This window comes from Vitis riparia, chromosome 2 (assembly GCF_004353265.1).
Source record: "Vitis riparia cultivar Riparia Gloire de Montpellier isolate 1030 chromosome 2, EGFV_Vit.rip_1.0, whole genome shotgun sequence".
Lineage (NCBI taxonomy): Eukaryota > Viridiplantae > Streptophyta > Magnoliopsida > Vitales > Vitaceae > Vitis > Vitis riparia.
In genome coordinates, this window is record NC_048432.1 from 12,738,496 (window position 1) to 12,764,145 (window position 25,650).

General features: G+C 36.4%; 1 protein-coding gene across 2 annotated transcripts in view; it reads left to right on the top strand.

Moving 5' to 3' along the window:
- Nucleotides 1–25,650, top strand: part of LOC117929459 — a 185,801-nt gene that overhangs the window by 142,077 nt on the left and 18,074 nt on the right. Inside the window, exons 43-55 of one of the 2 annotated variants that reach the window (XM_034849741.1) lie at nucleotides 12,570–12,767; nucleotides 16,107–16,149; nucleotides 16,877–17,001; nucleotides 17,147–17,656; nucleotides 18,386–19,159; nucleotides 19,265–19,338; nucleotides 19,461–19,809; nucleotides 19,889–19,987; nucleotides 20,067–20,222; nucleotides 20,964–21,145; nucleotides 21,370–21,891; nucleotides 23,336–23,513; nucleotides 23,617–23,753. In XM_034849741.1, coding sequence (XP_034705632.1) covers nucleotides 12,570–12,767; nucleotides 16,107–16,149; nucleotides 16,877–17,001; nucleotides 17,147–17,656; nucleotides 18,386–19,159; nucleotides 19,265–19,338; nucleotides 19,461–19,809; nucleotides 19,889–19,987; nucleotides 20,067–20,222; nucleotides 20,964–21,145; nucleotides 21,370–21,891; nucleotides 23,336–23,513; nucleotides 23,617–23,753 — 3,347 coding nt within the window. The remainder of the gene's footprint in view (nucleotides 1–12,569; nucleotides 12,768–16,106; nucleotides 16,150–16,876; nucleotides 17,002–17,146; nucleotides 17,657–18,385; nucleotides 19,160–19,264; nucleotides 19,339–19,460; nucleotides 19,810–19,888; nucleotides 19,988–20,066; nucleotides 20,223–20,963; nucleotides 21,146–21,369; nucleotides 21,892–23,335; nucleotides 23,514–23,616; nucleotides 23,754–25,650) is intronic. The other variant, XM_034849748.1, reaches the window with a different exon arrangement.

The following is a 25,650-nucleotide window of genomic DNA, read 5'->3' on the forward strand; positions in this document are numbered from 1 at the left end:
TATATGTGACCTATATTAAGAAAGGAAAGAAAGATTGTACACTATAAATACATTATATTCAACACTCTCCCTCAAGCTGGAGCATATATGTCATATGCACCAAGCTTGTTACAAATGTATTTAATCCTAGGACCTCTGAGAGATTTAGTGAAGATGTCTGCTAATTGATCATTTGAATTAACAAAACTTGTAGTAACACACCCTGATGTGATCTTCTCTCTAATGAAGTGATAGTCAATTTCAATATGCTTGGTCCTTTCATGAAAGACTGGATTGGATGCAATATGTAATGCGGCCTGATTATCATAGACTAGCTTTATCTGTTCATCTTTTCCAAATCTCAATTCCTAAATGAGTTGTCTCAACCATATGAGTTCACATGTTGCCAAAGTCATAGCTCAATACTCAGCTTTGGCGCTCAATCTGACCACTACATCTTGTTTCTTACTCTTCCAGGATATTAAGTTACCTCCAATAAAAACACAATACCCTGAGGTGGAACGCCTATCTAAGGGTGAATCAGCCCAGTCTGCATCTGTGTAACCAACAATTTGGTATGGCCCCTGTCTTCACACAACATACCTTGGCTTGGTGTTCCTTTAATATATCGAAGAATGTGGATCACAACATCCCAATGGTTGTCACATGGTGACTGTAGAAATTGACTAACCACACTCACAGGAAAAGAGATGTCTAGTCGAGTGATGGTGAGGTAATTCAATTTGCCTACAAGTCGTCGATATCTCCCAGGATCTCTTAGAGGCTCTCCCTGTCCTGGTACAAGTTTGACATTTGGATCCATAGGAGTGTCAATAGGTTTACATTCTAACATCCTTGTTTCTTCCAAGATGTCTAAGGCATACTTCCTTTGTGTCATAACCACACCTGAACTGGATTGAGCTATTTCAAGTCCCATAAAGGACTTGAGTTTGCCCAAGTCTTTGGTTTGAAAGTGGTTGAAAAGGTGTTGCTTTAGTCTTTGGATACCCTCCTGATCACTACCTGTAATGACAATGTCATCCACATAAACTACCAAATAGATGCACTGGCTCGAAGAGTTATGATGATAGAAAACTGAATGATCTGCTTCACTCCAAAGCATTCCAAACCCTTGAACAACTGAACTAAAACGCCCAAACCATGCCCGAGGAGACTGTTTCAAGCCATATAGAGAGCGGCATAACTTGCACACTAAACCAGACTCCCCCTAAGCAACAAAACCAGGTGGTTGCTCCATATACACTACTTCGAGAAGTTCACTATGAAGGAAAGCATTCTTAATATCCAACTGATAAAGAGGTCAATGACACATAACTGCCATGGAGAGAAATAAGCGAACAGAAGCAATCTTGGCAACAGGAGAGAAGTTGTCACCATAGTCACAACCATAAATCTGAGTATAACCTTTAGCAACCAAGCGGGCCTTAAGGCGATCAACCTGACCATCAGAACCAACTTTAACAGTGTAGACCCAACGACATCCAACTGTAGATTTACCAGGAGGTAAAGAAACAAGATCCCATGTGCCATTGGAGTGCAAAGCAGCCGTTTCATCAACCATTGCCTGTCGCCACCCAGGATGAGAAGGTGCCTCACTAGTGCTCTTAGGAAGAGAAACAGAGGATAAAGTAGAGACAAAGGCAGAATTGGATGAAGATAATCCATGGTAGCTCAAAAAATTATAAATAGGATGAGGCTTATGAGTAGATTGATTACCTTTCCAAAAAGCAATAGGCAAATGGTCAGTAGATGACAGGGTTGAGGTAGGAGAAATCGGTGGGACGGGAGGTGAATCATTAGGTACCTCAACTGAAGAGAGAGGAGGAGCAACAGCACGATGTCGACGATGATAAACCTGAAGAGGACGAGAGAGGGCATTTGAAGGGGGGGATATATAGGGAAGTGGCAATACTTCAGAAATGGGAAGAGTTTTAGAGGATGAGAAGAATGGAGAGTCTTCAAAGAAGAGGACATCAGTGGAGAGAAAATAACGATGAGTGTCAGGGGAATAACAACGATAGCCTTTCTGAAGTCGAGAGTATCCCAAGAAGATGCATTTCGTAGCCTTGGCGGAGAGCTTGTCTTGTCTAGGTGTGAGAGTATGAACAAAACAAGTACAGTCAAAGACACGAGGAGAAAGGAAATAAAGAGGTTGGGTAGGAAAAAGGAGGAAATAAGGGATTTCGTCATGTACAATAGATGAGGGCATACAATTAATCAAGTAACAGGTTGTAAGAACAACATCCCCCTAAAAACAAAAAAGAACATGACTATGGAGAAGGAGGGTACGAGCTGTCTCAACAAGATGTCGATTTTTACGTTCAGCAACCCCATTTTTTTGAGGAGTATGAGCACAAGATGACTGATGGAGGATCCCATGTTGGGACATAAAAGAAGTAAAGGGTGTAGACAAATATTTCCGAGCATTGTCACTGCATAACACTCGAATAGAAACATTGAATTGTGTTTGGATTTCAGCATAAAATTTCTGAAAAATAGAGAATAAATCAGCTCAATTTTTCATTAAAAATAACCAAATACATCTTGAATAGTCATCAATGAAAGTGACAAAATACTGAAATCCTAAAGTAGACACAGTTTGACACAGACCCCAAACATCAGTGTGGACAAGTTCAAAAGGAGACTTTGCTCAATTATTCAAACGCTTTGGGAACGAGACACGAGTATATTTCCCTAGCTAACACGACTCACACGCAAGTGACAACAAAGTGGAAAAACGAGGGACCATCTTCTGAAACTTGGAGAGATTAAGATGACCCAGACGATTGTGAATGAGAAAAGGAACATCGGTGGAAATGCAAGCTACAGGAGATGAAGGTGATGTGAGGTGATAAAGGCCTTGAGACTCACGCCCTATGCCAATCGTCTTCCCTATACTCCGGTCTTGCAAGATCACAGATTTATTAGAAAAAGTGATAGAACAGTTAAAAGTGCGAGTTATTTTGCTTATGGAAATAAGATTAAAAGGACACTCAGGGGCATAAAGGACAGAATGGAGAGGTAGGGAAGGGAGAGGATGAGCCAAACCAATACCTTTAGCCATAGTTTGGGAACCATTAACTAAAGTAACAGTAGGTAAGGCAGAGGTAGTAGTAATAGAGGAGAAAAGGTGTTTATTACCAAAGATATGATCAAATGCTCCAGAATCTAGAATCCACGGGCCAAGAAAAGGAGACTGAGTAAAGCAGACAGAGACATTACCGGTCTGGGCAACAGAAGCAATAGAAGCTGATGTGGCTGCCTGATATCGGAGATAGGCATCATAATCAGTACCAGTAAGGGTGATACTCTGAGATGTAGAGCTCGCAGCAGAGTCAGGTCGAGATAGCAGAGGATCGGATGACTGAGCAATGTGGGAAATGCGAGGAGGCCGTCCATGTAACTGATAGCAACGATCTCGAGTGTGACCAAGCTTATTACAATAGGTGCACTGAGGATGTGGTCCTCGACCCCGATTTCCACTATGTCCTCCTCGAGAGTTAGTCTAAGAGGCTAACACAGATGAATCTGAAGGACCATCAGTCGACAAGGTCTGAGTAAAGGAGAGGCATAAGAGACGAGCGAACACATCATCCAATGATGGTACTGATGGACTAGCAAGAATCTGATCTCGGACAGACTCAAGATCTGGACGGAGGCCAATGAGGGTTACCATAAAGAACTTTTCAGTATGTATTTGTTGAGCTTCAACACCATTAGTGAAGGGCATCAAAGTTAAGAACTCCTCCTTAAGAGATGCAATCCGGCCAATATAAGGAGACAGATCCATGTCCTGCTGTCTCACATGAACAATATCAAAAACCACCTTATAAAATCGTTGAATATCATTTGTGTATAATCCTTTAGCCTGAGTCCAAAATTTAAAGCAGGTTTTGTAGGCACGAAGATGATGTAGAATTTTGGGATCAACAGATTGCCATAATACGCTGCATAATTGTGCATCGATTTTCTTCCATTGCACTTTGTCAACATCAGGTATAGCATCCTCAGGTGTAACAAGATGATTCTCATAACCTTGTCCCATAAACCAGAGTTCCACGAATGCTGACCAAGCGAGATAATTCTCACTACCAATCAATTTTTCCGATGTGATAGTAGGAGATCCAGAGATGACGGATGTAAAAATAGGATTTTTAATCGCCATATCCACTTCACCTGAGATAGAATCACGTTTGGATCGAAGAGAGCCCTAAAGGGAGGTCGGATCTCAGCTGTGGAAGAAGAACCTAGTATGTCGGGACCCAAACAAAGGAGAAAAGTGACTAGAGAGGAAGAAGAGGCCTTCCCAAGGCACACACAGGTCTTGGCCAAGGAAAGGAGCTGCCGTCGGAGGTCGGAGGAGGCTAAAAGAAGACCCGTAGAGGCTGAAATGCCAAAAAAATGGAGAAGTAGGGTTCGGAGAGGACTAACGGAGGCTTAGAAGTGCAAGACGGTGCCGGACGAGCCTGGTGGTAGAAGCTTGACACCAGAAAGTGGGCCACGCACCCTCACGCGCCGGCGCGTGGGATTCAGGCCATCGGAGGAAAATGGCGCATAGGAGGCGCGTGGATCGGTTTTTCGCTCCGGTGCTTTGAGAAAAGTTGCAGATCTCCTCTTTGCGCTCCTGATGATGTGGTTGATGTCGGAAAATATCGCTGGAAAAAAAAAAGTTGCAGAAAAGTCGCCGGAAAAATGTTGACGGTGATGAGGGTTTTCTAACCACGATATGGCTAAACGGAAAGCTTTGGGAGATGGAAAAGGTGACCGAAATGAAACACGGTCACTGAACGAATTCCCGGAATTAATTACACAGGTAAACTAGAAAGAATAAAGTTTTCTCCCTTGGCTCTGATACCATGTTGAAAGAGAGAGAGAGAACCTTAATTCTCATTCATATTATTAACTTCTTATAATAGAGAAATATATATACAAGGCGAGATTGAACTAACTACCATATATGTGACCTGTATTAAGAAAGGAAAGAAAGATTGTACACTATAAATACATTATATTCAACAAGTAGTTTTAGAAATTGCCTTGGTAAGAATGTTTGTTATTTGAAGTGTTGTTAAGTGTAAACCATTGAAATTGTCTCTTATTTTATCTTTTCTTTAATAAAATGACGATCTATTTCCACATGCTTTGTCTGATCATGATGAATCGAGTTCCTAGCATTCCTTATGACAACTTGATTGTCATAGAACATCTTCATAAATCTTCTACTAGAATTTTCAACTTGTTTAGGAGTTTTTTAACTACATTCCTTCATAGATTCCATGTGCTATAGCTTTAGGTTCTACTTCTGTGCACTCTAAGCTACAATAGGCTATTTCTTGCTTCACCAGGTAACCAAATTCCCCCATACATAGGTGTAATATTCTAAAGTTTATCTTTGGTCAGTTATGGGGCCAAGCTAGCCTACATTTGAAAAAATATCAATGTTTCTTTTCTATGTTATTTTGATATAGAGTTCTTTTCTTGGAGTCATTTTGAGACATCTTAGAATATGATACACAACTTTCATATATTCCTCAGTTGGATTCATGAATTGGCTAACAACGCTAACTGAAAAAATAATGTCTAGTCTTGTGTGAGAGAGATAGACGAGTTTTCCTATAAGTCTTTGATATCTCCCTTTATCAACAGGAGCACTTCCTTTAACAATTTCTAGTTTAGTATTGTAGTCCATAAGTGTGTTTGCATGTTTACAACCAAGCATCCCAGTCTCCTTTAGCATGTTTAGAACATACTTACGTTGGGAGACTCGGTACCCATTTTTGATCTAGCAATTTCCATCCCAAGAAAATATTTGAGATTTCTCAGGTCTTTAATTTTAAAGTTATGGGAAAGAAATCTCTTAAGTTTGCCTATTTGTTTCTCAAGGTCTCTAATTAGGATTATGTCATCCACATAAACAATGATAATGACAGTTCTTCCCTTAAGTGTATGCTATACAAATAAAGTGTGGTGACCAAACACTGGTAAAACAATCAAACCAAGCTCATGGAGACTACTTGAGACTATATAGGAGCTTTTTTAGTTTTCAAGCTTTGTTAATGTTTGTCATAGTCTCAAGACCTAAAGGAATTTTGCATGTACACTTCTTCTAAGTCACCATCAAGGAAGGCATTCTTGATGTCCAGTTGATGAAGAGGTCAATCTTAGTTAATAATTAACAACAATAGAACACGAATTGTGTTCAATTTGGCAACTAAAGCAAAGGTTTCTTAGTAGTCAATTATGTGAGACTTAGTAAACCTCCTAGCAACCAATAGAGCTTTGAACCTGTTAACACTTCCATTTGCTTTGTACTTGACTACAAAGATCCACTTAGTTCCGACCGGATTATTTTCTTTTGGAAGTTCAACAAGCTCTCATGTCCCATTCTTTTTAAGAGCTCAGATCTCTTTCTCAATGTTGTCTTTCATTCAGGTATTTGTAGGGCTTCCTAGATATTGTTGGGAATTCAAATATCTATAAGACTGGTAGCAAAAGCCCGATAACCTAGTGACAAACTCTTATAAGAGATAGAGTTATAAATCAGATGATTTTTGCAAGATTTTACTCATTTTCATTTGGAAATTGGCAAATTGAATTCATCATCTTCTGACTCGTTAGGATTAGAATCAATGTTACCTAAGCGTGTCTCTATTGGGACCGAATTTGGTTCAGTTTCATTTACTAGTCCGGAATGTGTTTGTTGTTTTGTATCTTCTTGAGACTTTTTTTTTCCTTGAGTAGACAATGAACTCAATGTGTATTGACAATCTAAGATTGGATTGGGTGAAAAGGAGAACTTGGCTCGGTGTCTATGAATTCAATAGTTTGGAGTGAGAGAAGGGTTTGACTTATGAATTATAATAGACTCAAGTGTTTAACATTCGGTTATGGTTTCCATGCAATAATGAAATTAGGAAAGTCATGATGTTGTAAAGAGAATCATGCAATCTTGTAATTAAAGGGATTTGATGTAATTTAGTTGGGAAAGTCCTTAATTTAGGTGCTAGGATTTATAAATATATGCAAGTCTCTGTACAAGCTAAAGATCAAGGGAAATAATTTTTTACCTTGTATTCCCTCCATTTCTCTTCTTCTACGTTGTATCAGAGCTTTAGGCTCATAAATCTAGGAAGAGAAGATTTTTTTTAAGCCTTCAATGTCGAGTTGAAGACCAGAATCAACCTTCATCGTCGACCTTAAAAGTTTCCTCTTGTCTAAGTCGAGCCATTGTAGCAAACCAGATTGTGAATGCAGTGCCAAACCCGTCGTCATCGTCACACCATCGTCTTCATGTTGTCGTCATCACGCCATCGTCATCATGTCGTCATGCCACTACTACAATACATGTTTTGACTAAATCACATCATCACAAAGGCAACACCTAGTTCATCAACATCTCCAGATCACGAAATAGAAGATCGTGTTGTCACCTTCATCTCTGCCAGTGGCAACAACCCTTGTTCTCATGCCTTCTGTCCTTCACCGTCAATGAGTGTGTCGTCAAAAACAACAAAGGATCGTGTCCTCTATCCTTCACCGACAAGGAAATCGCGCCGCTAGCAAGATCGCAAGCTTCAGAGCTCCAACACAGGCTAGGGTTCCCAAACTCTGCACCCTTTTAAGTCTAGGTATTTAAGCTTTCAATCCTCAATTTTCAGCCCATTTTATAGTTTGCTTTTTCTTATTTAAAATATATATATTATATAAAATATGTCAGAGCTATTAGAAACTACCATTGTCACCTCTCAATTAAAGGGAGTGATAACTTGTCACAACATAGGAAAATTACAGAAAATTCAAGCATTTTTGAATTACTTAAAATGGTCAGAACTTGTTTGTACATTTTTGAATGAAAAAGGAAAACTCAGTCATTTTTGGGAACCGGACCAAGTAAAGGAGACCCTCAGTTTGATGCCTAGGATAAGTAAGACTCGATGATTATGACATGGTTGTGGAACTCAATGACACTTGAAATAAGTGATACATGTATGTTCTTGACAACTTCTAAAGACATTTGGGATGCAGTTAACCGGACATACTTGAAGGCATTATATGCAGCATAAGTATATGAAATAAAAGTTAAGACTAGAGCGACAAAACAGGGAAATAAGACAGCCACGGAGTATAGCAATATGTTGAAAAATCTATGGCAAGAACTTGATCACTATCAATGCATTGAGACAAAACGTCTTGAGGATGTTGCAATCTTGAAGAATTATATCGAAAAAGATTTGAGTCTATGAGTTTTTAGTTGGTCTCAATGCTGAGTTTGACGAAATACTGGAAACTTCATGGTAAGCTAACCAAACACTCTGGACACAGGAAGGCATACTATTAATGAGATAGGTTGTAGTAAGTACAACTTCTCCCCAAAAACTCTTTACGACATGGGTGGAGAACATAAGGGTCTTTGCAACTTTTATCAAGTGTCTATTCTTTCTCTTGGCTATCTCATTTTGTTGAGGGGTATCAATGCAAAAACTTTGATGAACCATACCTTCTCTCAATAAGAATTCCCATACGATAGAATTGAAATAATCTCTAGCATTGTCAACTTTCAACACTTGTATTTTGTCATGGAACGAGGTTTGAATCATGTTATAATTTTTTTTTTAAAAAAAATTTAACCCATTTCTAATTTGTCTTTCATTAGGAATATCCTAAAAAAATAAAAATTATGATCATCTACAAAGGAGACAAACCATCTAGTCCCTGTTGTGTTCTTTATCTTAGATGACCCTAAACATCACTATATATCATGGAAAAATGATGAGATGATTTGTATGGATGAATTGGATAGGACTTGCGAACATGCTTGGATATTTGACAAATTTCACACTAAAAAACATATAAACTTTTAGTGAATAATGATAGAAAGAGTTTTTTGAGATATAGGAAATTAGCATGTCTTAAACAATACTGCCACAACATAAAATCACTATCTTTATTAGAACTAAAAACAGAAAGAAATCATTTTTCTCTAATTGTCAGTTGAAGTTGTCTTTTAATATAATCAATCAATTTGAAGATATAGAGTTCCAAACACATCTCAACATTGCCAATCGTCTTCCCTGAATTCAAATCCTAAAAAACACAGTGGTTTGGGAAAAATTTAGTAATACAGTTCTTTTCCTAAGTGAGTACTAACAAACAACAAATTACAATTCAAGTTTAGAACCAAAAGAATAGACTCTAAGAGTTAGGTCCTTAGAGATGACAACAGAACCTATACCAGCCACCTTTATGAAAGAACCATCGGTTATACGAACTATATAATTCCCGGAACAAGGTGTATAATTTTGAAAATTTTGGGCATCTCTAGTCATGTGATAAGAAGCTCCTATGTCACCAATCTAAGGAATCAAATTTTCCTTTTTGACTTTCAAGGTAGTAAGAAAATTACCTTTTTGAGCTAAGGATCCAAGACTTGATGATAGAATTGGAGGAATTTACCCCTTGTTGAGACTGATTGAACATTTCTTGCAACAATTCCAATTACTCTTTGCTGAACGGATTGAAATTAGATGGTGTTGGGCTGTCCTCAATGGTGACATGGTGTCCTCGGCTTTCTCTATCATTTTGAGGTTGTGGCGGTTTCCAGTTCATTGTTTTCCCATGGATTTTCCAGCGTGTGTTCCTGGTGTAATCTGGTTTTCAGCTGTGATTAAACTAAGGTCTCCCATTTTTTGGTTGGTTGTCATTAAAAGGATAAGGAGGACCCTGAGCTACTAGGGTTGAACACTCGATTGGTTGGTTTGTGACCCCAACATGACTTTCTTTCTACTTTCTTCTCAGCGCACTTTTGAGGCAGCTTATCAAATGTTGGGTAAAGGTTTTGTGGAGATGCGGAATGTACAGTTGTGTTAGAATTATGTCACAGCTGTGATATTGTTGTATTTCCTATTCTAATTTTATTCTCTGATTTTATGAAAGACTTTCTCTCCTAAAATCAAGGATTAGATTTCCTTTTTAAGGTAGATGCCATCAGTCATTCATGTATAAACATCAATGCTATAATCAATTTGGAAAAAAAAAATCTCCCTCAAATTTCTTCAGGTTTAGTTCTCAATATTCCGCCTCGAACTTCATCTAGATTTTTGTTCAACCCTAATAAAAATTGTAGGTTCGTTTCTTCTCAACAATCCTCTTGTATTTGATTGCATCTATTTGACAGTCTTATTTGATGGTTTTGAACGTGTCTAGCTTCTGCTAATAGTGAGTTAGAAGACTAAAATATTGAGTGTTAGACAAATCACCTTGGCGTAAATCATGGAAGATCCTTTCTATTTCAAATGTCTCTGTTGTGTTTCTTGTATCAAAATAAGTCTCCCTTGCTGCTTCTCAGATTTCTTGCATCGTTTCATATGGTATAAAATTTTTATCTATGTCATTGTTCATCGAGTTAATTAATTAAGACATAACCATATTATTCTCAACCTTCCATCCTTTGAATTTTCGGTCTTCTTTCATAGGTCGAGGAACTGCACTGTTGAGATAGTCATCCTCCCATCTACTATAGATGAACATCATGACTATGTGAGACCATTGAAGATAGTTTTACCCATTCAGTTTGTGTTTAGTAATAAGAAGAGCAGCATCATCTGATCCTCCATTCTTTCTCAGAATAGGAACTTCTTGAGTGGAGGTGACTTCTAAGGTTGAGGAGTCCTTCTTGGTGGTCATTCCATATTTGGTCATGAATGGATTGAATGGTTCAATTCAGCTCTGATACCATGAAGAAATTTGAGGGAGAATAAACATACTTCTTTTTCTCTGTATTATTCAAATTGATTATAGAACCGATACTTATACATGAATGGTTAAGGCTATCTGCTTTAAAAAAGAAATCTACTCCTTGATTTTAGGAGGAAAAGTCATTCATAAAATCAGGAAATAAATTAAAATAGGAAATAGAATTATATCACAACTGATATACTGTTATAAAAAATCTGTAACACAGCTGTCCATTCTGAATTTTCTCCAGATTTCCACAAATATAAATCTCCTATGCCTATTATACGTCTGTAAAGGGTGAGTTTGGCATGTGTGCCCTACATCACTTTGTATAGAGGTGCTTGTACGTGTTGGGAGGATTTCTTATCCTTCTTTGTAATTACTATTTCAATGCAATAGAATAGTTGTTTCTAATCAGAAAAAAATAGCTTTGAGAATGGCCACAAAACCCCCAATTACCATTTGGTCAGGACTCCTAAATGGAGAATGCTTTTGTAATGCCACAACCCCAGCCTAAGACCTGCTACCTTTGCAAACCTTTCTCTGATCAAGCAAAATCATGGTAACAGAAATGTTGCTGAAAATCTGAGGAAGCTCCCCTGCGAAGAGAAGTTAGATAGTATATGGTTTACCATAAGGAATTGCTGCTGTCTTTCAAGTTCTTAGCATTCCTTTCCATCCTAATAACCCAAAAAGCTGCAAGCATGTGTGGGTTCCCACCAATATACTCTCTACCTACTGCTAAAACTTCTGAAAGCTAATAGCATCAAATCTGCAATAACTACAAGAGGAAACCCAAAAAGAATCCACCAACGGAAAAAGCATGTTCCACAACTCTCATAAAAAAAGTGTGACAGGTCAGTGAAGTATAAAATGATCCACTGACTCTCAATAGTCTGAGCACATTTCACAACACTTAGAATAATGGAGTTTGGCAGTTTGCTACCATTCCTTTTAGTATTATTTTGGGAGATTGGAGATCAATTCATTTCTCACACAAGAAAGTAATGAAGGTGGGTGAGCTCCTCCACCAGTAGGTACTCTGAAGCTAAACTTCGATGCATGTTCCTTATATAATCAGTGTTAAATTGGAAATTGATAGTCTCATGGATTTGTAGGGACAGGATTATTTGAGTTTTCTGGAACGGACTTTTGTTTCTTATGAAAAATTATGTATTTAAGAAAGTTGTAGAACTGATGTATCCTTTTCTCAGGGTTCTTCAAAATAATGAAAGAAAGAACCAAAGTTCTGAATGGAATTATGATATAAGGTTCATATCACAGAATCTGAATAGCATGCTGATATTGATTATGCCCAAGAACATACTAAACTGTCCATAACCAGTAGAGTAAAAAACTAGGGCTTTTATGCCTAACTGTGCCAAGTCAATCTTTTAGGCTTGGCATTGTTCCAGAAGCTACCGCTTCTATGACAAGTCATTTCTCCTCTTCTATATTCTCTGTGGTGGAGAAATCTGTATTAAACCACTGAAACTTCTAATAAATAGATTGAAGTAGTAATATTCTTGGAAAATAAGCTCTTAATTACTCTAATCCACTAAAACTAGTAAATTGATTTACCTTATCAACCTGAAGCCTATCCAGAGAGGATTTGTCAAAAAACCATGTATATGTGATTGCCTTCATTCCATGAACAATCTAATGCAATAATTTTATTTTTGAATATTGTGTCAAATGATGGTCAGCATTCTATTCTGTCCAATTTCTTTAGCTTTTTATTTCTTCATTTATGGAGTTCCTATGATTTTGGCTGTTGTGAGAATGATCTCGCCTTGCTTTCTCTCTTTGAGCTACTTCATGTGCTTGCAATGTAGTTCCCAAGAGTTGAAGGGCTGTCCTCTCATCAGTATACTGTAGCAGTTCATCTTGCACCAGACCAGTGCATTCCTAGTGGATCACTGCTGAACCAACAAAGTGCACGGACATGCGGAAGCAGCCCAGACCACTCCTCAGATTCTTTGCTCGAAACAGTTAATTGGAATGAAGTTTTTTTCTTCAAAATTGATTCCCTGGTAATCTTTATATTTTATCAGTACTCATTTTTTCTTGACAATCACATAAATATCTAATTAAATGAGTTTCTTAAAGCAAACATCCACATTTTTATCAGATGCTTTAGTTGTACATCCGTTATCACATGAGTTCTGGACTAATATAATAAAGGAAAAACTACTGAAATAGTTCATTTATTATTCCTTCAATTCTTACCTTACCCATTAGTGAAATAATTATGTGCAATTCTCTCATTTATAGTTTTTTTTTCCTTTTCTTGGGGTGGGGTAGCTAAAAGGCTCTCTGTGTCTTTGTTGCAAAAACTTATTGCTTGATTACCTATGAGCTTGTTTGCAACTAAACAATTCTCTCCCTCTCTCTCTCCCTAGAACTGATGAGTAATATTTTTGAAGTTACTATGGTTTCTACGAAGCACAACCACGTCAGTTGTCAATAAAATTTTTGATAGGATATCTCATAACTTTGATTAAAAGTTTTAGGCTTTGTCTAGTACTTGTTTTTGAAAACAGTTTTCTATTCTCCAAAATAAAAAATAATAACAATAAATAAAACAGGAAAACACGTTAGCAACCAGAAAAAAAAAAAAAAAATTGTTCTTAAAAATAAAAAACATAGTGTTTTCAAATAACATCTATTAGTTGTTTTTAGTTGTTTTCACCGATTTTTTTAGGATTGTTTTAAAAAATAATTATACAAATATGGAAAATGATTAAAGTCGTAACTCCCCCTAAATCGGAATGTTTAATGAACAAAGTGCGATCTCCTTGGCTCTGTCTAAACCTATAGTTAACATAACCTTTGTAAATCCTTCGAACCACGCTCTAGGTGATTATTTCAATCTATACAACGCCTTCTTCAACATACACACCTTAATTCTTGTATAAACTTCTCCTAAAACTGAGAGGAACTTCCATATAGATTTCTTCATCAATTTCACCATGGAGAGAGGCATTCTTTACATCAAATTGTTGTAATTCCTAATCAAAATGAGTTGCCAAGGATAATTAAATCCTCATTGTATTCATCTTTGCTACAGGTGCAAAAGTTTCTTGATAGTCCACTCCATATGTCTGTGTGTATCCCTTTGCAACCAGCCTTGCTTTATATCATTCAAGGGATCCATTGGCCTTGTATCTAACTATAAATACCCACTTGCAACACATTACTTTCTTCCCTTTTGATAACTCCATAATTTCCCAATTCCCATTCTTCTCTAATGCTTCCATCTCAACTTTCATAGTCTGTTCCCATTTCTCATTACCAAGTGCCTTGGTTAAGGTTTATGGAAGGGTTATGAAATTTATTTGGGTAAGAAAAATTTTATGAGATGGTGAGAATTTTTCAAATGACATAAAATTGGACAATGGGTGTTGTGTGCATTTACATGTACCTTTCCTAATGTCAACGAGAAGATCAAATTGTCAACATCGCCATGTGAGTCAAGAGGAGCAGGACCTCATTTCTGAGAGTTGGTTCAGATGTTTGAACTTGCACGGGTCTAGTTTCAATCACCCTCCTCCTTGAATAAGCAAAACACACAGCAAGAAGGCTAAAGAATCACAATGATAAAAGCTTGAAAATTTCAGCAGTGGAGGCTGAAAAACTTGAACAAAAATCAGCAATGAAGGTTGATAAAGAAGGTCAAAGTGGCTTTGATAACATGTGGCAAAAAATGGTATTGAATTCTTATTCAATCAATGATTACAATCTTAGTTTATATCTTATATTTACAGAGAAATTAAAGGAAATAAATAAACTAGCAATCCCTATAAATCAGGGATTATTCTTCCTAATCTAATTTGCAGCTATACATACAATTATGTGTATATATATAGATATAAGAAACCTCAAATATTATTCTTCCTTTGTGGGCAAGAAGCGTAGAAAGGCTTGGATGGCAGCTTCTCTTTGTTTATTTTGGACGGTTTGGAAGGAAAGAAATAGGATAGCTTTTGTTAATGAGGATATTTCGATTCAAAGGATGAAAAATTCGTTTGTTTGTAATCTTTGGTCTTGGTCTAAGTCTTGTTTAGATGTAGGACCTTTACCTTTAATCAACTTTTTTGATTGGTTGGGTTCTAGATGAGAACTGGGGAGTTTTTGCTTCTTTTTGTTCTTTCCTTTTGGCAACTCTTGTATACCCCCTGTATGCTTTGGGTTGCCTCTTAAGTGCCCTTTTTTCTTAATATGATTTTCTGTGTATTTATCTATCTATATATATAAGAAACCTCAAATAGGGAAAATTTAGATTTCTAACAGTATCCATATGGAAGTGTCAAACCCATACTGCAGATAACTTCATATCCTTATTGCAAAAAACTTGTAGTACTCAAAATTTTCAAAGAGATTTGACCATGCTGAAGCATATATATGAAAGCAGATACTACCATAAAGGGGTAGTAAAACACAAAAATAGATGAAAAATCTACTGCCAAAACAACCTTAATGAAGAGAACTATAAGGCTTAAAATTTTGTTCCTTATGGAAACATAAAGAAGAAAACAATAAAAGAAAAAGAAAATTGCAAAGGCGGATGAAATATTCTTCTAATGTGTGGAGAACTCTTTCCATTGATCCCCTTAATCTAATATTATAATGGTTACTTATTGAAGAATTTGGGTGAAGTGGGATTGAATATGTTTCTAGAGACAACATTATTACTTTTTCTATGATGAGTAGCATTAGTTTGACTATTGGGGCCCTTGAGGCCTGGCTCCGGTGGTAAAGGGAGGGGGACAGTTTGTGGGAGGTTCTAGGTTCAAGTCCCAATGGGGATAACAAATATACCTATCAAAAATAAATAAAATTAAAAAAAAATAAATAATAGCTTGACTATTGAAGCTTTGAACCTTGCTCTTCTTTAGGGTGTGAGAGAGGGAAAAGTGTTGGGTTTGAGGGGCTTCCAGATTAGGGGATTTTTTAGTGGTGACTAGTTGAGCCTTCTCGTATAACATTTTCCAACAATTAGGGTGTTTGTAACAGAATATAAATTTCTAATACTTTTACTGTATCATCTATACTTGTGATAAGAATTTTTACTTAAGACATCTTAAATATTAATTTTCTTCTGCAATATTATGGGTCTTGTGTATATATTGATGTATTTTTTAATGTTTTTGAAATTTTTTTCTTGAAACCATCCTCACTTTACAATATCTTTGAGAAATGTACACTGACATCCATATATTTGCATGTTGGAATGCCAACATATTTGTCAACATAGATATTTAGCAGCTTGTTTGTTGGTAATCAATTTTGGCTGCAATCTTTTTCTTTTCCTTTGACTGATGACTACTCTGAGATCTCATTCATCCTTTTCTCCTTAAAAATCTGACCAGGATTATTACACAGTGGAATTAATACTGACTGACATGGGAACAGGTAATCTCCTTGTTTGCATGGATTTTTTTTCTTTTATTTTGTTGCTAATAGTTGATATAATGTGTTCTGTTCTGTATAAATTTTTAGCCAATGAGAAGTTGTAGAAAACTCTGAAATCTGAATATTGTTTCATTTGCAATCTTAAATATGGAAAACAGTTGCGGGTTTGTGATACAACAATGATTAAATCTATGTTATCCCTACTCACATGCAAAATTTGTAATACGCATTCTTCTAATATGCCATATGCATCAGGTATACCTAACTCTCCACCATATCAAACCTATAACATGGAAGGATATTGCTTTGAGAATTGGCCACAAGAGGGAACTATTAATTATGGAATTTTTGGGCATGGTGGGAAAGATAAAATTGAAAATTTATAAATGTCAATTAAAAAGGTTACTGAAACTGTTGAGTATTTAAATTGAACGCCTTGTTAAGAACCTTAAGGAGATAACTGCCAACAGCTTTAAACTTCAGCAAAACTTTTAGAGGGATTTCCATTACTGCCCCCTTCCCTTTGAATGTATAACTGGTTTCTTATAATGCTCTGGAACTCATGAATTTTTTGCATGAATGAAGTCAAATTTTGCAAAAATGTAAACAATGATTGTCTGATATCATACAGTTGTTTCCTCCCAGGGTCTCAAAAATTATCGCATAGCTCTGCACAAATCAACATGCATTTCATGTGCCCTTGCTTAACTTAAGTTATATGTCACAGGTGATCCTATTGGATTCTTTTCAGCTCCTTTGAAGCAGATAGCTGGAAATATTCAGGAGACATTATATTCTGATGATTATTTAAATGACTTGACCTGGATGGAGTTATATGCAGCAGAATTTATGGTGAATATAACCTTTAATGTTTTCATTTTTTCCTTACCTTTTATGTTCATCAACCGGACACATAACCGTTACATAATTGTATGGTATATTTCTATGGAATCATACTTCAGCAAATTTAACTCTTACCTTAATGGTGTACATGCAGAGATCAACTCAAACAGATAAAAGTAAGAGCACATGTGGCAGAATAAGATGTGCCATCCTTTTGTCACCCATGTCTGAAGTTGAAAAGAGCGAGCAATCTTTTGGTGGCAGAAACTCTGGATTTATTCAAATCAGTCCTTCAAGGGAAGGGCCATGGACGAGTGTGAGGCTAAACTATGCTGCACGTGCTGCTTGTTGGCGCTTAGGCAATGATGTTGTTGCTAGTGAAGTAAGTGTGAATGATGGCAACATATATGTCACTATTAGGCCTCTGGTTTCAGTGTGTAACAAAACAGATTTTGTACTTGACTTGTGCCTCTACCCCAAGGCTCCTAGTGAAAGCATGAGACAATTAAATGATGCAATGAAGTCCAAAGGGATACAAATTGATGGTAACAGACTAGAAACAGATGAGTTTTTTGAAACAGAAAAGTACAACCCAACCACTGGCTGGGTTCCTTGTTTGGTTCAACCAAACCAAGATCGGTCGGGTGCTGAAGGATCTCATCAGGTTAGTAATTAATACAAGCTGTTTCTCAGATACCTTGAACTGTCTTCAATGCTTTTATGATCTTACCAATACTTTCTTAGCATGTCTTATGGGCTCCCTTTTCTATCATTTCAATATATTTGAATTGTAAATATATCAAGAAATTGTCCATCTCACTCTTGGGAATGAGAGGCCATAAGAAATGCAGTTGAAGGAAGGTTTCTATTCCTTTCTTTCTTTCTCTTTCATTTTTTTCCTGTGTGTTTTGATACATCTGGAAAGAGACTTTATAGGAGGTTTGTATGAGTGATGACTTGTCAGCCTATGGAACCATATGTTTTTAGTTCTTTTTTGCTACTTTTGCCTGCTATTGTGGGCTATCAATTTCATTCATTTGTCACAGGAACTGGATTGGATACTAATCAATTATAACTTTCTAGCCAGACTAGACTTAGTATGAATGCTATCATTAATGAATTATTTATTTTGGACTCAAGTTCCCACAGCTATTAGCTGGAGGAAGAAAGAACTTTGGCATACCAAGTTTACTGCCTTCTTAAAACAAGGTTCTAAAGTATTATAAACGGCAACAAGTTTACTGCAGGTCAAGTAGAAACTCAGTATGGTTGATGTTCCTGAGTCTAAAGTTGCATGAATTAATCCAGTTCTCCTATGTAGAAAAACATTGATCCAATATAGGAGTCAGAACCTTGTTAAAGTCTTTGATTATTGCTTTAATTTTGGCATCAGGCAATTTCTGGAGTTGAGTTGCCAGCAGGTTGGGAATGGATTGGTGATTGGAAATTAGACAAGACATCTGTTAATACGGCTGATGGGTGGGTTTATGCTCCAAACCTTGAAAGTCTGAAATGGCCTGAGTCATATAATCCTATAAAGTTTGTGAACCATGCAAGGCAAAGGAGATGGGTCCGGAAAAGGAAATGGATTTCAGGTGATGTAAAGCAGCAGATATCTGTTGGATTACTGAAGCCTGGAGACACTGTTCCCCTACCTCTGTCAGGCTTGACACAATCTGGATTGTATTATTTGCAATTGAGACCTTCAAATCTTAATAACCCTGATGAATATTCCTGGAGTTCAGTGGCAGGCCGGCCTGGTCGACCAGAGGATTCTGGTACACCGAAAGAATATTCTGAAATATGTGTTTCAACTCTTACTGAATCAGATGAGCTCTTGTGCTGCCCTCCATTAAATGGAACCTCCTCAAATAGTCCTCGTGGCTTGTGGTTTTGCTTGGGCATACAAGCGACAGAGATTGCAAAAGACATTCGCTCTGATCCTATTCAAGATTGGACTCTTGTGGTCAAATCACCACTGTCAATAACCAATTTCCTTCCCATGGCAGCAGAATTTTCTGTTTTTGAAATGCAAGCAAGTGGACATTATATTGCATGCTCCAGAGGAATATTTGGCCCAGGAAAAACTGTAAGAGTTTATGATGCTGACATTAGAAATCCCTTGTACTTTTCACTGTTTCCACAAAGAGGATGGCTGCCAATACAAGTAAGATTTTGCAGCAGCTCCACTCCTTATTTTTTTCTGTTAGGATTCTATCTTTATTGGCATCAAATATTTCTTGTGCAACTTCTCCTTGTTTGTTTTTTCCAGGAAGCCGTTCTTATATCCCATCCTAGCAGAGCTCCATGTAAAACAATGCGCTTAAGAAGTTCAATTTCTGGAAGGTTTCATCATGTTTTGCATAGTTTCCTCAAATTTCTTGTGCTGCATTATTTTTCTTTTTCTCTCCAATGCATAACAGCCATATCTTCCCTTTTTTTTTCCCCAAAATTATTTTTATATGCAGGATTGTTCAAATCATTCTAGAACAAAACCATGAAAAGGAGCAATCACTTCTGGAGAAAATCATTAGAGTGTACGCTCCTTATTGGTTCGCAATTGCTAGGTGTCCCCCACTCACGTTGAGGCTTTTAGATTTAACAGGGAGAAGACAAGAATGGAAGAGTTCTCTCCCATTTCACTCAAAAAAGAATAATGAAGTGATTTTTGAGGAAATAACTGAAGAGGAAATATTTGAAGGCTATACAATTGCTTCTGCATTGAACTTTAAATTGTTGGGCCTATCAGTGTCCATTACTCAATCTGGCGCGGAGCAGTTTGGACCTGTTCAAGATCTTTCACCACTTGGTGACATGGTAGATACGATCTTAGTTGTGTATTATCCTTATCTTTGTGGTAAATAGGAACTTATGTCAGGAATCCTTTTATCATTAGGATGCTTCATTGGATCTTAATGCTTATGATGTTGATGGCAAGTGCATGCGACTCTTTATCTCCTCAAAACCTTGCCTTTATCAGTCTGTTCCTACAAAGGTAGCTACTTGAGTTAAAAATGTCGTCAATTAGGCATAATGATACTCTGGCATTTAAAACCTTCTATTCCCTTTTTCAGGTAATTAATATCCGACCATTCATGACATTTACAAATAGACTTGGTGAAGACATTTTTATTAAGTTCAGCAGTGAAGACGATCCAAAGATGCTACATCCAACTGATTCAAGAATACCATTTATATATCGTGAAACAGGTGGACCTGATAAACTCCAGGTAAGTGGACAGCTTACTGTATCCTCCCTTTTAAAGCTTTATGAATGTTTCATTACCTCTCTATGCATCCATATCTACTGAGCCTCTGAAGAATTGAATCTGTATTCTGCCCTACACTGTTTTCAGGAATAGGAACTGATTGAATCTGGGTTTTATACAAAGCTTCACAACAAGCTAAACTAACCCCATGTATTTTCAGGAAATCAAAATTATGAAAAATATGGTGTATATGCATCAATAAATCATCGAAAATTTGTATGTAATTTTCCTAAAATAAATACTCGTTATTTATGGTCATGAATGTCCACATCCAAACTTCCCTAATGAAAATATAAGGAAAAGAGGAAAATAAATTGATGCAGAGACTAGTGCTTATACTGCAATGTATTTGTTTCTCTTTATATATATCTAGATATGTATGTATGTATAAGGAATTGCAATGGTCAAGAAACCAATGAGAGTTGACTTACAAGATGATAACCAATGAGAGTCAAAGGCTGACTCAATGCAAGCAAGGCCTTAAAGAGGAATATATATATAAGTGAATTCTTGAAATAATAATTCACTCTTGCATAATGCGACTAATTTTATCTCTTTAAACTTCCAACAAGAAGCAGTTTCCTCCCAGCCAAGGTCTAAAACTAAGTTGCTAAAACTGGAGTTTTTTTTTTTTTTTTTTCATATTATAAATTGGAGTTCTCCATTTAACTAACTAGTTATACTAATCAATCATGTGGATAGATCCGACTAGAAGATACAGAATGGTCATTTCCTGTGCAAATTGTAAAAGAGGACTCCATCTCTTTGGTTTTAAGGAGACGTGATGGTACTCGGAGATTTTTAAAGACAGAAATTCGGGGTTATGAAGAAGGATCTCGCTTTATAGTTGTATTCCGCCTTGGATCAATAAATGGCCCTGTCAGGTACTTTAGCTAACCTGATAAACAGAAAGCATATACAAATACATATGTCAGTACATGTGCGGTTATGTGGGTATGTACTTATTTATGTATTGATGCAGTATGCATGTATACACATCTATATGCATATGTACATATGTATAGTCATGTAGTAGATCAGATTATGCTTTTTAAGTACACTGTAATACATATTCTGCAACTAACTAGTTAAAGCTTCCCATGTTCAGGATTGAGAACAGATCTGTCAGCAAGACAATTAGCATTTGCCAGTCTGGATTTGGTGATGATGCCTCAATACTGTTGGAGCCTCTTTCAACAACAAATTTTTCTTGGGAGGATCCATATGGCCTAAAAGTTATTGATGCTAAAGTCCACTGTGACAATATTATTGCAGTTTATAAATTCAATCTGGAGAGTACTGGAGAATGTTCTGTCGGGGAGGGGCCACTAAGATTGAAATTCCATGTTGTAGAAATGGGTGATATCAAGGTTGCTAGGTTCACAGATGACTGGACATTAGGGTCAAGTTCCCATGAAGAAATTAGGTTTCTGACACCTGCTGGAAATTGGGGAAACTCACATATGCAGAGCAGGATGCAGAACAATGTGGCACCTGTAGAGCTTATAATCGAGTTGGGAGTTTTTGGGATTTCTATTATAGACCACAGACCAAAAGAGCTCTTATACTTGTACTTGGAGAGCGTGTCCATATCATATTCTACTGGCTATGATGGGGGAACTACAAACAGGTAGGAGAATCTTGTTATGTTCAATTAGCTTTATTTCTTTGTCAGTTTCCTTCTTTGTAACTTGCATGAAAGACTTGGTCATAGCACTTGTCCACTCCTGTAGTTTTATTTATGTTCACTATATATGCTGTTGTTATTCATGCACAGTAAGAATTGAAATCCAAGTCCCAATGCAGAATAACACCACCCCACACCCCCCACAACAAAAATTTTGATAAAAAAAAAATCTGTGATCTGGTGTTTCTAAATCCCGGTCCCAATGCAAACAACCCTCAAAATCGAATAAAAATCTGTGATCCACAAATTTCACAGACTGTACCTGAAGGAGGATGAGGAGGAAGATGAGGAGGACTTCAAAACCAAGTCTCAGCAACCTTATTATGGTCAATTTACAATCTCTTCTTTTTCTAAATATTGTATCATCTCTTGGTTGAAATATTCCCTAACATTGTCAAATCAGAGTGTGTATTTTTCCCCCCAAATTAAGTAGAAACATGTGATGGAAAATAAGAAAAATGGATGTAACCTCTAATTTGTATTTCTTAAGGTAAACCCAAGTAGTACAAGTGCACTCATCAATAAATGTAGTAAACCATCAACTTTTAAGTCCTTAATAGTGTCCCAACACTCGTATAAATCTATATTAAAACCATGCAGACCTAGTGCCTTTTTCTTATCCATTTGAAAGATTGCTTCTCGAAGTTCCATTCTTGTAAAAGGCTTCTCCAAACTGATAGCATTCACCTCAGAGATAGGGACCCAATCCAAACCTTCAAACCTCCAAGATTCATTTGATTTGTTGTAGAGTTTACTGAAGAACCTTAAGATCTCATCTGAAATATTATCTAGGTTACCCAGCATTATCCCATCCTCATTCAACAAAGATTTAATCAATTTCTTATTTCTTCTACCACTGACTATCCTGTGGAAATATTTTGAATTACAATTACCCTCCTTAGCCCATTTAATTTGAGATTTTTGTCTCCAACTACCTCTTCTTTTAGTACCAACTCTTCCAATTCTACTTTCATTATAGCCCTTTGAGCAGCCAACTCAGAAGATAAAACTCCTTCCTCCTTGCAAGAGTCAATTCTTGCTATATCTCTCGATATAGCTTCCTTCGTCCCTTTGATATCTCCAAAAGAATCATTGTTCCATCTTCCCAATTTTTGCCTCGATGACTTGCAACTTTTGCATAAATTAATGCCTCTCCCAACCTACTCCTGACACTCTCCAGTAAGAGTTAATGCAATCCTTAGAAATATGATGATGCTTCATCAAGAAGGCTGGATTTATCTCCATTGTGCCTTTCATGGAGTAGTTTATGTTTCACTTTATGATCATCAATTGTACTTGTTGGAAGAATTGTTCGTCCTTTCTTGTATTTACCATTTAATGCAATGAACACATTGTTCCTGATAAAAACAAATCTTCATTATGCCAGGTTCAAGCTCATATTCGGGCATTTGCAGCTTGACAATCAGCTTCCTCTAACATTGATGCCTGTCCTGTTGGCACCTGAGCAGCCTGTTGATGTGCATCATCCAGTGTTCAAGATGACTGTTACAATGTGCAATGAGAACACTGATGGTATCCAGGTCTATCCATACGTTTATATACGGGTAATGCTTTATTAAAACTGTTCAGTTAGTTTGCTTAAATACATGATGTGTGAGAAAAGTTAGTACAACCATGATCTGATTGAAACACATGTTGACATCATAGGTAACAGAGAAGTGTTGGAGGCTTAGTATTCATGAACCAATTATTTGGTCGTTGGTGGATTTCTACAATAATCTTCAGATAGATCGTGTCCCCCAAAGTTCTAATGTTACAGAAGTTGATCCAGAGATACGCGTGGAGTAAGCATTTTATTTACTGCTAACCTAAAGCCAGTAAAAAATATATAAATTTGAATAGGTTTCTCAAGGTATGCAAAATTAGCATAATTGGCTGCCTAGCTGATGCCTGGGTGACTCCTTTGTCTGTCTGGGATCTGACTCCTACTTTTGTGTTTTCACTATTTGTCTTTTCTCTTATGATCGTAAAGTAGTTTCTAGTTGCACCAAACAACTAAAGGATTACTGGTACTTACTATTTGAAACCCATAAAAAGGTTAGATGGTGTTTTGCCTATGAGACCTAGCTCAATTGGCAAGGAGTTGAAATTGAGAAAAGGGAGGTTCTAGGTTCAGTTCCATGTATAGATAAAAAAAAAGGGTAAAAGTTATTACCTACCAGAAAAAAAATAAAATAAAAAATATAGATATATATATAGATGGATAGATGGATAGATAGCTAGATAATAAGAAGCTAGATGGTATTTTAAGTTATTATGTGTGTATAGACATGCCTCCGTATAGTGGGCACCAATCTGAGCTACCATCCCTGCCTTAGATTAATCTTTAAATATAGTTTTCAATTTGGCAAAATATATGTTGGTATTGATGTTTTACTTTTGTAACCTCTCTCTCTCTCTCTCTCTCGCATCCAATATCCTTTTAATGTTTTAAATTTTTTTTATGTTTGAATTTAATAATTATGTGTCTTATTTTCCACTTTAAAAAAAATCCATGCAATTTATTATTTTCAGTGAATGTAGTTGCTTATGCTCCTTTTTCTTTGTGGTTTGGTCTTATTATGCTTTGTATGTACTCTTCAGTTTTTTATCACCAATAATGGTGTCTTCAATTTGGCACGGTCGTGTCATCCTCTAAAGCAACTCCTTAACTACTCTTTATGCTTGCTATGCCTTCTTATATGATGGACTTAGTATCCTTCATTGTCACCTATCAAAAATAAACATAAAAAGGAAAACAAAAGTCAACTTAGTGTAAACCAACTTTCAACTCAAGGACTTAATTTAAGTTGTTGAGTATATTAAGTCAAAATTAACTTAAACTAATAAATTAAAAAGAAATCAGGACTTAGTATCCTTCATTGTCACCTCTCAAAAATAAACAGTAAAAGAAAGCAAAAGTCAACTTAGCGTAAACCAACTTTCGACTCAAGGACTCAATTTAAGTTGTTGAGTATATTAAGTCAAAATTACCTTAAACTAATAAATTAAAAAGAAATCATTTTTGTGAATCCGAAGTCGGTTCACATCCTCATTGTCCAAAACTTTGATTTATCTTCAGCTCTGTCTCAAAGCCATCTACTATTGTGTTCCTTATTTATCTCCTATAAACTCGTCACTAATCAATGAAGATAAATCTGTCATATTTATTATCTGATAAAAAAATGTCAAAATTAATAGTTTCAAGAAACTTTTAACATCCTTAAAGTAAGAACCAAATAAGAAGTTTTAGGTCACCAAATTCAGCAAATTCATTTTCAGTCATCTTAAAGCATTAAGTTTTCAGTTCTACCAAGTGCCACCTAAATATGCTTTATAGCTGTTTCACCAATGCTTATGTTTAATACACTGATATTTTTGCTCTGTGATAATTGATTCTTGAAAGAATGACGTAGGCTAGAGATCATCTAATGGAAACCATTTTACAAAGCACCTTTATGCTGGTAAATTAGGAGCTTAACATCTAGTCCAGCAGGAACTCATGCTCATGCAATTGTTCAATAGAATATGGTCGACTTCGCTAGAATCAACAGACAGGAACAGTGTCTTCATTGAAATTTTTACTCAATAGTTTTCGTACAAATATAAATATTTCATGGTTCATGTCTCAATGGAAACATTCTGCAATTTTAAACCAGAATCATGCTATAATATGCATTATTGGTTGCATATTAGGTTATT